Source organism: Myodes glareolus, chromosome 21 (genome assembly GCF_982192425.1).
Source record: "Myodes glareolus chromosome 21, mMyoGla1.1, whole genome shotgun sequence".
Taxonomy (NCBI): Eukaryota; Metazoa; Chordata; class Mammalia; order Rodentia; family Cricetidae; genus Myodes; species Myodes glareolus.
This window is the reverse complement of record NC_142046.1, coordinates 57,845,168-57,861,332: the sequence shown is the minus strand read 5'-3', so window position 1 is coordinate 57,861,332 and position 16,165 is coordinate 57,845,168. Positions and strand designations below refer to the sequence as shown.

Sequence of the window (16,165 nt, the reverse complement as noted above, 5' to 3'; positions counted from 1 at the left end):
TTCTTCACTGGAGCTGATTCTTCAGTTTCCTTCTCCTCAGATAGCTTCACTTCTTTCTGCGGAACCTGTTACTACTCCCAGGGGCAGATCCCTTCCCAGACATCCTCCTCATCTCCTCCTTCTGACTCTGTGTCTTGTCCATGCTACCAAATGCAGCCCACTGCATGCAGAGGCCCTAAACCACCCATGAACCTGAAGGCCACAGTGGCACCACTGAAAGCACCCAGCAGTTAGATGGACGGATCTTTTCACAGTGGCCACCGCCACTGTAACTGGACTGTCTCGTGAGTCATCGTGTCTGCTGCAGTCACGGGTAGCTCATCCTCAGCCTCATGTCTGAACTGACTCTCGATAACTGGTGCCCATTCTCACCATTAGCCTTCTTGAAGTAGTAATCTTTGTCAGCCTTTGGTGCAGAGCCCAGAGTCTGGTCTCATGTCATCATGTCTTCAATGGTATAGAGGCATGAGCTTTGGTGAGAGAAGCTGATCCTCAGGATAGGTGTAAGGGTGGAGCTCTGGGCCTGCCCTTGAGATGGAGTTGTGTCTTTAGGATAGTGAGACCTCCTTCAACTCTGCAGTCTTAGCATCCTGCAGCTCCCCACAGAATCACAGTCGCTGTTAGTTTCTCAAATATGTGGTGTTTCTCTTCCACCCGTGACGTCTTTCGCTTTTTCTTGTTTTCTGTCTAGTGGACGCTTATGCTAGACCGCGAGTCACTCGTTCCTCTCCACCTCACAGATGTTTTACATGGACATGTAACAGCTTCTTACCAGCTAAAATTCATTTCCTGTAAACACTTTCTAACCTGACTCCTGTGTTTAGACGGTACAATTTAAACTCAGGCTAACCTGTTTTGTTTTTCCTGCGACACACCATGTACACTGGGTTTATGTGACAATCATCTTTATCATTACGGTGTCTTACGTGTTTTGCTTTAGATCTTGGAAGTGATTATCTTTATTTCCCTTCTGTCGCTGTAGACTTACTTTAGATAAGCTGCACTGTAATATTAGGCTGTGACTGAGAGGTCTTTATTTCAAAAGCAGCCAGTTCTATGTTACCATTAGTCTTTCTTCAGGAACCCTGACTCTAGCCGGGGGCTGTTGGATCTCCTGTGTCTGATATGTGGTGCTTTGCAGTCCCCTTCCTGCTCCCGTGCATGGGATTGCATGGGAATGAAGGAAATAGATCATATCTTACACCAAGACACTGTTGGAGTTTACTCTGTTTATTATCCATGCAGACCACAGTGAGATTAAACAGTGTTCTGCATTGTGTTTGTCTTAACTCTAAATTTATGTGGCTTACTTTTTTCTTAAAGAGTATAGGTATACATTTTTGGTTCAGAATCCAGTATTTAGAATTTGACAAGAATGTATTAAATTTCCACAGAACATTATCCTCTAAACTTTTATCCTTTTATCTTTGAAGCTTGTGTAATGGAGTTGGTGATGGAGGTTTCTTTGGGGTTTGGTGGACCATTGCGTTTATGCTTTGCTTCAATATTTTGCAGAATCCATGCTATCCTCAAGAGGGTTTGTCATTCAGTGTCATCCCAGGTATTTTGAGGTCTTGATGTAACATAGATAATAGAGTAGATATTCACAAACTCTGACAAGTCAGCACAAAATAGCTGCAGTATCCATAGCATGGGACTAAGTATTGTAGTGTACTTTAAACATGTGTGTCAGACGCTGATGCTGTAGATCACTGAGGCCAGAGTACTAAGCTGAGTTTGCTTTTGGTCCATTAGATGCGAGGACATGGTAGACGTTCGGAGGCTAAAGATGCTTCAGATGGTACAGTTGTTTAAGTGTGAAGAGGATGCTTCCCAGGTAAGGCCTGGTCAACCATAGGGGGTTAACATAGGCTAAGTTCATTGTAGGCTAACTTAGAAGGTTCAGTTCTCTTAACTGTGAACAAAGGGGACTCCCATAGTGCTAAGGAAGCCAGTTTATTGCGTCAAGTCTTTGTTTCTCCTGTAGAGATTGGAGCCTGGTATTTCAGCTATTTTCCTGATCTCATTTCACTCACCACTCAGTGAAATCCTCTGTTGAGTTAGAGACTGGGGATATTTATTATTAATCATTATTGTCAACCAAGTTGGTAGTTGTAGCCTGGATTGGAGGCTGGTGAAGCACATTGCTTTCTATCCCACAAGAGAATTCTCAGTGCTGCATGAGCAACTGGATGTAATCATGTATTTAGTGTCAGAAAACCATTTAATCCTGAAGTATAGAGAGAATTTATCATTTTAAGTCAAAATGCACATCTGTAATGAGATCGCAGCAGAACTGTATCATAGGGAGGGACCCAAGGCCTTATGTGATGCTAGCGGTACATTGAGCACATCTCTTCAGTAGGTCCTGCCTTGGCATTTGAGACAGCAGTTTGAGGATCAGGAGAGATCATGAGTTCATAGAGCATGGCACCGAATGAATGCTAAAGCCAGGGTTCTAATTAAAGAGCTAACTCATCACATGGAAGTAATCTTTGCACAGAGCTGACGTTTCACTACAAGGAAAGACTTACGAGTCCAGCTTCATTCTGTGTGTCCATCAGGCAGTGGAGTGGCTGAGTGAACTTCTGGATGCCCTGCTGAAGACCCACATCAGACTGGGTGATGACGCTCAGGAAACAAAGGTTTTACTGGAAAAGCATAGAAAATTTGTCGATGTTGCACAGGTACAGTATCTGTCGTCTTTTCTGCAAGGGCAGTGTGTGAATGGCTTTCTGCAGATGATGGTGTAACAGCCTTCCAAGTCTAAGGTCAGCTTTGTCATACAGAGCTAGGCAAATGCCATCTGGGGCCTGACCCTGGGCCACATGACCTCAAGAGGGCTCCCTCTGCTGTGCCACTGTGTAGACTATTGGACAGGTCATAGAATTAGCATGAAGTCCTTGTTAGCGAGAACTGATTGGAAGCAGCCTTCCTAGGGTGTCACTAGAAATAGCATAGTGATACAGAATTGTTTTGGGACCGTGTGTGTGTGTGTGTGTGTGTGTGTGTGTGTGTGTGTGTGTGTGTGTGTGTGTGTATCTGCCCTGATGCAGAATTTACATTGTCGTATTTTACTTTCTTATATGTAACAAAGTATGGAGCTCACTTCACCTCTTCACTTTGGTAATCGGAGACCTGACATTCTTTTTGGCCAGTAGAATTTAGCCGGCTGAGATGGTGAGCACAGAATAAGGACAGGAGCTTAAAGAGAAACAAACCTGGTAGCCAGCTAGACACCTTGCCGCATCTGTTAGCTGTGTTTGCAGATTGCTGACAGCCGCTGGTCCCTGCAGTAGAGGTGTCCAGTGTGGCCACACAGCCGCCCCACCCCTCTTCATGAGTTGCGTGTGTTGGTCCTTTTCCTCCCTAGAGCACTTACGACTACGGCAGGCAGTTGCTGCAGGCCACGGTTGTCCTGTGCCAATCGTTGCGCTGTACGTCCCGGTCCTCAGGGGACACGCTTCCTCGACTGAACAGAGTGTGGAAGCAGTTCACGGTGGCGTCGGAAGAGAGGGTGCACCGGCTGGAGATGTCGATTGCCTTCCACTCAAACGCTGAAAAGGTAGGCAGGATCTTTAAAAAAGAAAAAATTCTTTTGAGATTTTATTTTTCCTTCGTGTGTTTGTTTGCCTGAATTTAAGTCCATTCTCCACATGCAGTGCAGAGGCCTGAAGAGGTTGTCAGGTCCCCTGGGACTTGGGCTCCAGACAGTTTTCATCATCCTGTGGGGGCTAGGAGTTGAGCCCAAGTCCTTTGGAAAAGCAGCCTGTGTTCCTAACCATTGAGACCTCTGCAGCCCCACTGCAGTCTCTTTAAAGAGGGGGGAGAAAAACCGGTTACCTCACTGGTATTCATTGCATTTATTAAAGTTGTTACCTGGAATCCTGTAATGATGCGACTACTCTGTGTGTTCCTATCCATGTTCATTTTGTTGCTGGGGCTCGTTTGAATGTGTGTGTTGTCTTAAGAGTGTCTACCCTGAGTCTCCCAAGTGGACCCAGGCTGGAGTATGTGGCCATGGGATTCCAGAGCTGCAGGAGACTTGGCTTCTTCCCCTCTCCCTGCCCCTCCCATCCAGCCCAGGCTTCTCTCTGTCCTCTGCTGTGCCCTTGTCAGACTCTTTCGCTGGGTCAGGAAAGGGACCGATCTTGGCCACTACGCCTGTCCCTGTCGTAATTGTCAGGAAGTTTTAAAAGTCATAATTCAGGGTAAAGGCTGGCCAAGCAAACTAATGGAACTAAAATCAAAACCTTTGTTCCATGATTATTTTTAAAGATCCATTCGAGAATTTATTTCTCCATAGTTTTATGTCATTAGTTAGAGAAGCCAATAATAAAAATGATCGTGTTATTTGGGCAGATTTTTGTTAAAAGCCCTTTTCTCTTCACAGTGGTGATGCTGAATATATTCCCATTCAAGACGGAAATTTTATTAGGTAGTTAATTTTGTGTTGATCTCTTATAGTGAGAGTTTATTTGCAAGGGACTTAAAATTATGCAATAATATGTGGAAAGCCGAAGTTACAGCCTCACCTCCGAAGGAACAGATGTGACCGGAACCTTAGGAACAGAGGTTTCGTGTTGGTCACACTGTTGAAAGTGGCACCGCTGGTTCTCTCACCTGCTCCCTGAACTGTACAGATCAGTGTTGTTGTTAGACTGGGCCCAGCGACATAGAGTGTGTTGCTTCATACCTGTAGTCTCAGACAGCAGACAACAAAGGCCTAAGAAGGATGGAAGGTATGGAAGGTGACTCAACTTGTTTACCTGCTGATTATCTCAGTGAACGTTTTTCATTATTATAAAATACACCACTGATCCAGGAAAAGTGTGGAGCTTCAGTGTTGTGCTTAATGGGCGTGTTCAGGGCGAGCTTGCAGGTGCAGGGCCCTGAAGCCCTATCTTTCATGGGTCACAGTACCCTGCCTCTGTCAAAAGAGAGTCACTCATGACATTTTAGGATACTAAAAGTAGGAAGTTGGTTTGTCTTCCTGCCTTCCTTTCTTTCTTTTGGTCCCTGGCCTCTATCTTGCTTCTAACAACCTATTTTATTGAGCAGATTCACGTAAAGCCTTCTCTCGTCATGCACTATTTCTCTCCTTGACTGCTTTATTTTATAAAGTAAGCCTAAACTCAGCTATAACTGTAAGCAAATTATACAACGTAATAACTGAAAAATGTCCTAGTTTGAAACCAAATCTTGAACTTTTAAATAAAAAAGAATGAAATGTCTTCGAACACAGTAGAGCTTCTGATATTAGGCGTATAAGCATTGAAATCAGAAGATCGAGGCAGATCTAGGCAGACCTTCACACGTGTTACCTTTGCACACACTGTTGGGTGTAGTTTGCAGTTTCACTGAGGTTTGACATCTGTAGGCTCAAGAACCTTCTGCTGTTCACACTCCACTCTGCTAAATAAACATCCCATTAAATGGTTAGTAAATGGTTGTCTAGTAAGCTAGAGACTATTTATTTCTTAAGCACAAGCTCCAAGCTCTATTCATTTTCCAAATAGCACTCCATTATTTCTTCCCTGGGAACACGTCCTTGTTTGTACTCCTGAGTTGTTGTTACTAGAGCTGGGCTTCGTTTGTGATGAGGGTTCCCTCACTAGTCACAGTTCAGTCTCCTACAGCTGATGTTTCTGAAGGCCCTCAGCACGGAACCAGAGCGCTGCCCTCTTCAACTTAAAGAATCCGTGCAGGATTAATTCCCTTTCGTCGTTTTGATTGGTGCTGCCCTTTTGTTTGCTACAGATTTTGCAAGACTGCCCAGAGGAGCCGGAAGCAATTAATGACGAGGAGCAGTTTGAGGAAGTCGAAGCAGTTGGGAAGTCACTGCTGGATAGACTCACTGTCCCCGTGGTCTACCCTGACGGGTAAGCTGCCTGCTCTTAGCGTGTAAAAGTTAAATTACTAAGAGAAGAAAATCCGTTCTTTAGAAGGCTCAGGGTCTTCATTTTGGTCCACATCCCCACTCCTACAGTAGATCAGTTGAAACCGAGAGGTCCACCGCTGTTGGCAGCAGTGGCAGTTGGTGCTCGCTGGCATCACATTTGCCTCTTGACAACTTAGATGGGCGAGTGCAGATTAGTGTGAGACACGCACCTCTAGCCTGAACTGTGAGGACAGGGAGCTGGGAGATTTTGGCCCCCATTCCGAATGGGGAGGATCAGGGAAGGGCCTGAGACCTATGAGCTCATAAGACACCAGTCAGGCAGCTTCAGCTCTCCACCTTCATTGCTTGTACCAGTCAGATTGAGGCCGGCGTGACTGTTCATGACTTAGAGCGGAAGGAACCGAGGCTCCAGTTCAGAGGAGCAGTGTTTCACAGTTGCAGGTGTTGGAGTTAGGACACAGTCTCAGGTCTGTCCAGCTCCAGACCTATCTTCTCACTGACCCTAAAGCATCTTGAGATTTTCCACATGGAAGGTCATCAGGCCCTAACCCGCACCTTCTTTACTATTTCAAATGTGAGATGACCTCATGTAAAAATCAACACGCCAAGAAAAGAATCAAGAGTTTCATCAATGAGTCAATGAGCGGTCAAAGAAGTCAAATAGTAGAGACACCAAGCCATCAGGTAGAAGTAAGGTATCCTCCGTGGTCATGTGATGGAGCGTATAGAGGCTGGAGCCCAGTGCCTCGGCTCCTTTTTACTTCTTAGCAGTGACTACAGCTCTCAGTGTCCCCATGCCTGATAACAGGGTGGAGTAATTTTTCCAGATCATAGCAGTGTACATGTGTGTGTGTGTTGGGGGCAGGGGATCCTGGAGCCAAATATCTACACAGAACTTAACTATGAGACACACAGGACAAACTGTTGTGTCACGAACTTCCAGTGAGTGTTTGAAATTCATATTGAAAAGAATTACCAGTTTCTTCCCTTGAAAGATCATTACTCATTGTCTGTGCAGAGAAAAATCTCTAGGGATGTCTGGATTTGAACTATCAAAAGGAGCGTAATGTCATGTGACTTATATGTAGCAAAGAGCAATCCCAGCAGTCTCAGTTCCAGGCACCAGTTACTGCATGGCCCCCAGGTGAACTAGTTTCTACATAGGCCGGATCACGTCTTATGATAGCATTTGCTCTTATGCACCTAGTACAGTGAAATGAACTTCTATTAACCTGTGTGTTTTCTGTGTGTCCTGATTTTAGAACTGAACAGTATTTTGGGAGTCCAAGTGACATGGCTTCTACTGCAGAACACATCAGAGACAGAATGAAACTGGTCAGTCTCAAAAGGCAGCAGCTGAGACATCCCGAATTGGTGACCACGGAAAGCTAATGTCTCCAGCTCCCACAGATCTGCAGGTCATACGCCCACACGTCACGGGTGGCACGGCTGTGTTAGCCACAGCTCATTAAGATGCATTTCCCAGCAGGATAAGCCTCCTCTCTTCCCACAACACGTCTCTCTAAATGCTAACACCTCTTGGCTACTGAGACATAATCACGTAATATGCTTTGATGCTCTAGACTCCAGGTATCTTAAAAGAAGGAACTGTAAACACTGCACTGGGTCCTTGCTTTCACGCTTTTTCCTGACTTGCCAGTTTGTACATGAACACTGATAATAAGCTTTCGAATGGTGCTAATCGGAGCCTAGGAATTCTCTGTAAGAACATGGCTGCCCTTCCTCCCCAGGTGATGTAGAATATTTAGACCATAGTTAGACTGTTAGTGGATAGTGGTGTCCTCAAAATTTTACTCTGTAATTCTTCGAAATTGATTATTTTTATTGTCTATATGAAGAAAACCCTCCAGATCTTTGATATATCATATTCATTGAAAGACATTTTCCTATTGTAGTTATAATGTATTAAAAGTTGTCTGTGCTTCATAAAAGTCTTCTTCAAGCATCTCGCTTAATTTGGTAGTTACATCCCAATTCTAAACGTGAGTGCCTTACTAAAAGGCCATTCTTAGGGTTGTGAGGATGGGCTAGTCATTTGGTTTTAATGGTGGCTGCATGTATTTTAGGCAGAAATTTCATATGTATGCATGTGTATATAATAAAAAATAAGCATGTTTATTGTGAAAAGATTAGACCTTTAAGAACAATTATAGAAGACTATTTTTAATTTTTCTCTTGAAAAATGCTGTCCAAATAGTTAACTACTCTAAAGATGCTTGTCTTTGGGGAAGGAGGGCTGAAGATGAAGGTATGCTTAACTATTTCAATGTAATCTTTTATATCACAGTAATTGCTCTGGAACTAAAGCAGAAATTGTTAATAATATTTAATATCTCATGATACTAGAGACAAAATCATCCTGAAGAAGTCTAGTCACAAAAACTGTACAGATCTTTAGAAATAAAATTTGTCATAAAATGGTAATGCTTTTTATGTTTGTATTAAGTTATAAAATGTATATAATTTAACATTGTGTTAATTTTTATTTTAGAAGATTTTTTTAAAGGTGAAAACCAACTGGGCTTATGATCAGTACAGAATTATGCAAAGAATTGTATGCTGGTTTGTTTTTGCAGTCTCAAGTGATGCTTCTATGCTCTCCTGTGCTAAAGCTAAAGCCGGTCCTCCAGCCTCTTCTCTGACAGCCTTGAAGAAGTCTGTGTTCCTTGTCCACCATTCTCATCACTCTCTCTGCAAACCCTTTCTGTTAGCTATTACACCTCACTCTATGAGAAACTGTTCTTTTGAAAACCAGCCGTAGTTTTCCAGTTCCCAAATAGAATGTTTTCTGTCTGTCACATCGCCTCCCTTTCTCTATATTCCTGGCATCTCCCAAAGCCATCTCTCAAGGATGGTGTCTCTGCCGTCACTGTGAGTGTAGATCTGGACTCATTGAGAATAAGTCTCTTGCATATGCGCACTCTGCTGCTGTCCTGGGCTCATTTAAGACATCTCATCCCCAGTGCCCTCCTGCATTACCCGTCTGATCTAAGTGCACGGCTTTCAGCCATCTCCCTGCCATTTTCACCTAAATGAAGGATGCGTCCTTGTCTCTTCTTCCTGGGGTAGTTTTGATTAATGGTGCCACAATGTCCAGGGCAAAAATTCAACTGCTCCCACGTCTTACACTGCCACTGCCTCTGACACCATCCGGAAGTTCTCTCTGTACTTGATAACCCTCTTTCAGGGCTTTCCTCCTGTGACCCTTCAGTCTCACGACGGTGCTGAGCCTTTCCTGTCCTGTCGTACGGTCCTTCATGGAGTTGACTGTTGTCCCACGTGCCATGTGCCTAGACCTTGCCTGTGTTTAACATGCTTGGTCCTCAACGTGTGTCTCAGTGTGAGCGTTAGTAGTAATTCCTCTTCTGCTGTGGTCTGGGGTGTATGAAAACAGTGGTACTTCCTAGAGTCAGGGCTGACTTGCAGATCTGCTTCTGTGGAATGTGTGTGATAGATCCCCAGACATGCAGCTTTAAATGCTTGGTTCTTATATTCAGTATCTGCTTCTTGCACTGAATTTCAGAGTCGCCAGTGTTTTCATTATGAATGTAATTTCACCATCAGCTCACGGATGCAGAATTCCAAATGAGTTAAGCTCAATGCACCTTAAGCTCTCTTTCCTGCAAAAAAGTAAAGTAAGATAAAATGTGGAAATGCCATGTATGATTTGAATAGTCACATACAGCAAGATCCACGGATAGTCACTCCTGATTGGCAGCTGTCCTGCCCCTCTCTCTGTGTCTTTATAGATACACAAGAGTTAGGACTAAAAACCCAACAATGCCCCAAACTGACTTCTCATGTGGTCACAGTTCACCTAGAGGACACATGAAGGACGCGACTTCAGTCTGTTTGGACCCTCAGGCCTTAGTTATGTTGATGCCGACATTGGCTTACATGTGGAATTGAAAGAAATACTTCTTTCTCACTGGTTCAGCTCCATAGCCCCTGACATGACTGGAGTTCCTCATGGGGATTGACTGACGTGTTAGCTGGGCGACTTTTGTTGGGTTGTGTCTGTTTGCCTTTTCCTTTTTCATCCCTGTGCAAACTCAGTAGACAGTGGCAGTGTGGTGTCTTCTCTTAGTGCTCTCGGACTCTCTGAGCTGTGGTACAGAGATGATGGCTTCCTCTAGGTCAGTGTGGCTTCGTTCCCAGGCCTCGGTACAAGGGTGACTCGGTAGCGGCGCTGCTGAAGCTGCTCAGCCTGCTCGCTCGGGTTCAGTACTGCAGAGCCGAGTGGATCTCTTGCTCCAGTGGGATTTAAATCGGCTTGAGTGCTACCTCCTCTTAACACTTGTCGCCTCTTTACTCTCGGGTGGTGTGTGGTGTGAGGATTGTTACTGCCATCTTCACTGAGAGCGTGTCAAGTTGGGCTTTTGACAGTACTGAGCAAATCATATTCTCTCATCTAAACCCTTCTGCATGCAATGGAATGATTGTCAGGTGGGGTGAATATATCCCAGTGCACAGTATACCTGGAAGAGGTCACCCAGCTTTCTTTTATATCTATGTAACTTTCCAGGAGAGATTTGGTATTCTTGTGTGTGTCTCACATCCTACCCAGAGCATACTTAGTCATAAGAAAACCATGATGGCTGCTAGCAACTAAAGCTATTACAACTGTTGCAAATCTGTAGATCTTGAGTCTGTATAGAAGGTACAGGCAGAGAAAAGCATCAATAAATAGGCTGTGATCCGCAACAAGGCTTGTGCAATGCTAGTACCTTTGATTAATTAAGCACCCAAAGGAAAAGCTCTCTAGGATTTAAAAAAAAAAAAATGTGTAAAAAAAAAGTGTGAAGCTAGCCAAAAGAGTTAACTGAGTTAACAGACTTATCAGTGTTACCTTTCAGTTCTAGAAGTAAAGTCTCAGTTGAGAACAGAAAGTATTTTCTGATACGTAGCCACCATATCTTGGTGAAACAACATGAATAGCATTTGACACTCCTTGACTTCTTGAAATCAATACATGTCAATAAATATCCCCAAAGCTCTAAAATTTGGAATGTGCAAGTCATCAATTTCAATCATGAAACTTAGTAATCTACAGAAGTATTGAGGACTGAAGGGGCATGAACAGTGGAAGGTATCATTGCTGTAATCCTACAGAGTAGAAAATAATATTCCTTAATCTTGCTCTGTCTCAAGTGGCATTCATGGAGTAATAGAGGGTGTATGTTTATCCTCTCTGCTCCACACTCCCTTCACCCCTGCCCCTTCACCCCTACCCTTATCTCACCAGTGGATAAGGAAATGTGCATTTAGATTACATGCTGGAGTACAGAGGGTGGAGCTGGTGCCCTCTTCAGTAGAATGAAGCTTTAAATCTGACAGAGTCTCTGCTGGGGACGATGACAGAACAGTAAGGTGGAAGATACCGCACAAGTATCTTCTGTACTGTGTTTGACAGGGCATGAGACAACTCCATTAACTCCATTAATTAGCACAAGCCAAAGAGAGTCGTGGCTGCAGTGTATTAAGAAGGAAACAAGCTATAAAGCCAAGAGTGTAAGTCTGAGGAGATTTATAGGATCTCCCAGTACTGGGGTAAATATGGCTTGAGACCACCATGAGTGCTGGTCTCGCTTAGAGAAGAGGCGATTTGACAGACAGGCGGTGCTGACAATGGGGAAAGACCAGTCTTGTAATGGAGACTTAGAAATGGGGTGTCCCATGATGGTGCCAGTCTGTGGAGGTGATGCTCAGTGTGACGTAACGCCCCAGCAGGAGTTTAAAGCACACTTGAGAATAAACGCTAATCTGTGCACTTCAGGACAAAGCAGAACCTGTGCTCGGACAAGAAGAGCTTCAAGGGCTCAGGAAAGCCAGCGCTGAAACTAAATATTATGAAAGCTGGTGAGTAAATGTTTCAAAGAATCGAGATTATTTTTGTGAGAACTCTTTATGAGGCAAGATGCAGTATATGATTCCTATATGTCATGATACAGGAATTCTAAACATACAGCTAAAAATAGTGACTGTCGGGCTTTTAGAGCAGAGGTGGGAAGGGCTTGAAGTGAGACATGTGGAACACGGGACCGTACGCACTGAGGCTGGAGTCCTTAGACTGACCAGATAGGATGAAGGCGCCTGTCCTTTGAAGGCAGTGGCTGCTCACTCTGCAGGGTGAAGCCTCACTTCTGTGTGTTTTATTTTCTGACTGATTTAGTTGATAAGATGGAGCACAGGCCACTCCTACTGTTGTCTTTTCTCTGAAGAATGTCTTCATCTTAACCCAGTGTTAGCCCTCACAGCCAGTCCAGTCGCTTGAGTGTGACGAAGGGGCTCAAAATACCGCTTGGGCAGTTTTGAACCAGAGTAGATTGGGAACTGATTGCTCACCTCACACTAAAGAGATGCATAATTTTCTAAACTGGCACAAGGAAGTATTTGGTGGCAGTGATTTTCTAAGGGCCTTTTAGGGAGTAAATGGCAGTTTTATTATAAAAATTTAAGTCTATAAAATTTAAAATGATTTCATAGTGTCCTTAACACTTGGGCATTAGTACATTGCCTTATCACATGCCCCTCCGTCTGTCCATCCACCCAGATTATTTTTGACGTATCTAAAATTGCAAACCCGTGTATACTTCCTTCTGAACAGCTTGCCTCTTGCTAGCGAGGGTTCCAGACTTGCTAATAGCTTTCTTTTGCTGTGAAACCTACCTGGCGAGAACATTCCCATGCACTGTGTGTTCTTAAATACGTGAGTGCTACACAGAGGAAAACCTACCGCTCTAGAACGTTCTCCCCAATCCCTGACCCCACATGACGAGCACTGCTCTTTTCCAACTGTAAGTTAGACTGTTCTATTTTAGAACCTTAATTAGCATCTCATGTCAAGTACTCCCTTTGACAAGGCTTCTTCACTACCATAATATTTGGGAGATTTATCCATGGAGTTGGTTTTATTAATTCATCCTTGTTTTACTGCTGAGTTGTGTTCCCATTGATTGTATATTGCCACTTGTTTTTCCAGTTTTTTATTGGCTACTGGGGCTGTTTGCAGGAGCGTCAATCACCAACAAAGCTGCAATGATTATTCTTACATACATCTGTGTGAAGATAGTTACTCATTCACTCATAGGGAAACAGTTAAAATTGCTGGCTTGTAGGAGTGTTTTTAAAAAGAAACTACCATTCACTTTCCCAACATGATTGTTCTGTGCTCTGGTTTTTATATTTTGAGTGTGTAAAAAGGTGTAGGCTATTTTTCTGATTCCCATGTTTAAATAATAAAAGAAGTTGGGGTAGAAGTGATATCATTCATGTTTGAATATGGTAGTTGGCATTTGAGGGAAGTAAGGGAGCCTGTCTGCCACAAAGTAGCTCCCCAAGAGGTTCCTAAGACGTGAAATTTTAGAATTAGCTCCACTCTGTGAAAGGTCAGGCTCTAAGCATGCGAATTTATTAGTTAGAAGAAATGGCACTAGCTCAATTATATTACATTTACCACCCACGTTCAGTAGGGAAAGTAAGGTCCATCATCGAGTAGTAAAGAAGAACACTTTGTGATAGAAGTGGAGTGGACCAGAAACAAGAACATATACAAGAGTCAGTTCCTGGTACCATAGCATGAAGAAGACACCTGTATGAAGGAGTGCCCCCATGGTGGTCAGGAAAGCAGAAACCAGGACGGCAAGAACTCTACCTCACAGTTTTACTTAGTGGATAGGTGTGCTGTTGTAGACTTCTAACCTGTAAAGGTCATAGTTCCCATCTTTTCTGCCCAGCTGTGTTTGTTTCATACTTGGTGACTGTTTCTGTACTGTGTACCGTCCTCTTCTGTTCCCTTGCACAGAGTATTCGCCTGTAAAATTATGATCATTATATGTTTCTGATACCCATGTTCAAAAATACCAGTGTGTGATTTGTCTAACCTTTCTTATAAGATTTCTAAGGGCTGGGAGATTTGGCCTCTGTTGTACATCCTTATAATGTGCCCAAATTGTAAATATGCAATAAAACCTTAAAAACACAATGGCAACAGATTTTGGTGTGTATTTCTTTGCTACTGAACAAATTTGATTTTTGTAAATGAAGATTGTTCATAAGATCTAGGTAGAATTTAGTCATTACCGGTCTCTATAATATAATCTGATGAGTGTTACATCTTCAAACCTATTTTAATTATTTTTTTTAATTTTTGACCAGTATTTTCTAAAAATCTTTTATTTAAATAAAAGAAATTATAGCTTGTTTGTTCTGAAATAATTTAAAATGTTAGAAGATAGAGGTTTCTCACTGACAACACAATCATCTTTCCTGAGTGGCATAGAGATACAGTGCTCTTACCAGGTACTGCTCACCAGGGTAACTGTGTCATCATAGGTAAACAGTGCTTACATTCCTTCTCTTCCCACCAAGATGTGTATGTGTGTGTGTGAGAGAGAGAGCGAGAGAGAGCATACCCAGGGCTTTGTGTGTTTTAGGCAGCTACTCAGACACTAATTTACATCTCCAGCCCAAGAAATAAACTTCTTTATTCCATCAGAATCATATTTTTCTATAAATAACTGCAGCTCCAGAATTACTGATTCTTGATTATTGCCATGAATTATTGATTTCAAAAATTTGGAAATTTTCACCTGAAGTCAATTACAGTGTCCAAATCTCTAGATTTTTCTATTAAAGACTTGACGTATCCATAAAGCTGTTCCAAATCCCTCAAGGTCTATGTTTGCTCACATTAAAGAGAGAAAATGTATGTAGCTCAACATCAACTTTGATATTTCTGTCTGCCTTATATTTAAAGTATTCTTGGACCTACCAGTGGTATGGGAGGTCCTTCTGTATATGTGTGTTATTTTTATTGGTTAATGAATAAAGAAACTGCTTTGAGCCTATAGCAGGGCAGAGCAGAGGCAGGTGGGGAAAACTAAACTGAATGCTGTGAGAAGGAAGACGGAGTCAAGAGAAGAGAAGCCATGTAGCCCCACCTGAGACAGATGCCAGAACTTTACCTTGTAAGCCACATTCTTGTGGCAATATAGATTGATAGAGATGGGTTAACTTAAGATATGAGTTAGCCAGAAATACGTTTAAGCTATTGGCCAAACAATATTGCAAATAATATGGTTTCTGTGTGATTATTTTGGAGCTGAGCAGCCAGGAAAAAACAAGAGGCCTCTCCTACAACATACCAGGTCAACAGTTATCCACACACAGTGACAGCTGCACCCATGGATGTATTAGTTACTCTTCTGTTGCTGTGATAAGACACCATAACCAAGGCAACTGAATGAAAAACTTCATTTTGGGCTTACAATTTCAGGAGGTTAGAGCCCATGATGTCAGAGTCCCAGTGACCAAGCTTCAGCTGAGAGCTGGCATCTTTAGCTGTAACAGGAGGTAGACAGCATGTTGGGAATGGGTTTTTAAAAAACCCATGTCTAGTGACCTTCAGTGAGGCCACATCTTTTAATCTTTCCCAAACAATTCCACCAACTGGTGTCCCAAGTATTAAAACATGAGCCTATGGGGTATTATTCTCATTCAGAGGACCATAATGGGGAAGTCCTGTATTGATAGCAGAACCAGGCTTTTGCTAGACCCGTCTTTTAGACTGGGGAGCATCAAAAACAATCATTAAAATAGTTATTAAGATATGGTTGCTTCTCTTCTGCCCTATTAAGCAAACTCATGTAAGGTGACCTTGTATCTCATTATGGTTAACAATAGTAAACTCTGAATGATGGCTCTGCCTATAGATTTTAGAACATAGAACATTCATTACTGCTATGTTCTATAACAACGTTTGAAGCTCATAGACCATGGAGATCCCTCTGAGTTGAGTAAGACCTTAGGGTATAAAATAGATTAAGGTTCAGTCACAATGTAGACATACAGTTAGAAGTAGAATGAGTCTTGAGTCAGTGGCCAGCATCAGTTTTCACCAAACCAACTGGAGAGCTTGTGAAAATGTAAATTCAGATTCTGTGAGTCTAGAATAGGATTTGAGATTCTGTGTTTCCACCCTACAAACTATACACTGAAGGCGTAAGTCACAGACAATCCCACACCAGTTTGGAATTATGATTAATAGAATGGTTATTTATTCAAAGGGGAAAAAACTTACAGATTACCGTCCCAGACAACAGCCCCTCCACGCGAACAGGAAAGGAGTCCAGGAGCCGGAAACGGAGCCGGAAGACAAAGACAGAGTGGAGGACAGCCGCTGCTTTTTTTAAAGGGAGAGAGACCACGCCCCAATGGGCTGGTAACTCAGCGGCGATTGGC

At 43.0% G+C, this 16,165-nt stretch overlaps 1 protein-coding gene across 3 annotated transcripts in view; it reads left to right on the top strand.

Moving 5' to 3' along the window:
- Sestd1 (SEC14 and spectrin domain containing 1) overlaps nucleotides 1–13,907 on the top strand; it is a 97,328-nt gene extending 83,421 nt beyond the window's left edge. For all 3 annotated transcript variants that reach the window (XM_087900095.1, XM_087900094.1, XM_087900096.1), the window contains 5 exons: nucleotides 1,756–1,837; nucleotides 2,565–2,687; nucleotides 3,374–3,565; nucleotides 5,761–5,882; nucleotides 7,165–13,907. In XM_087900095.1, the coding sequence (XP_087756221.1) occupies nucleotides 1,756–1,837; nucleotides 2,565–2,687; nucleotides 3,374–3,565; nucleotides 5,761–5,882; nucleotides 7,165–7,294 (649 nt within the window). In that variant the 3' untranslated portion in view covers nucleotides 7,295–13,907. The remainder of the gene's footprint in view (nucleotides 1–1,755; nucleotides 1,838–2,564; nucleotides 2,688–3,373; nucleotides 3,566–5,760; nucleotides 5,883–7,164) is intronic.
- Nucleotides 13,908–16,165: the final 2,258 nt, after the last annotated feature.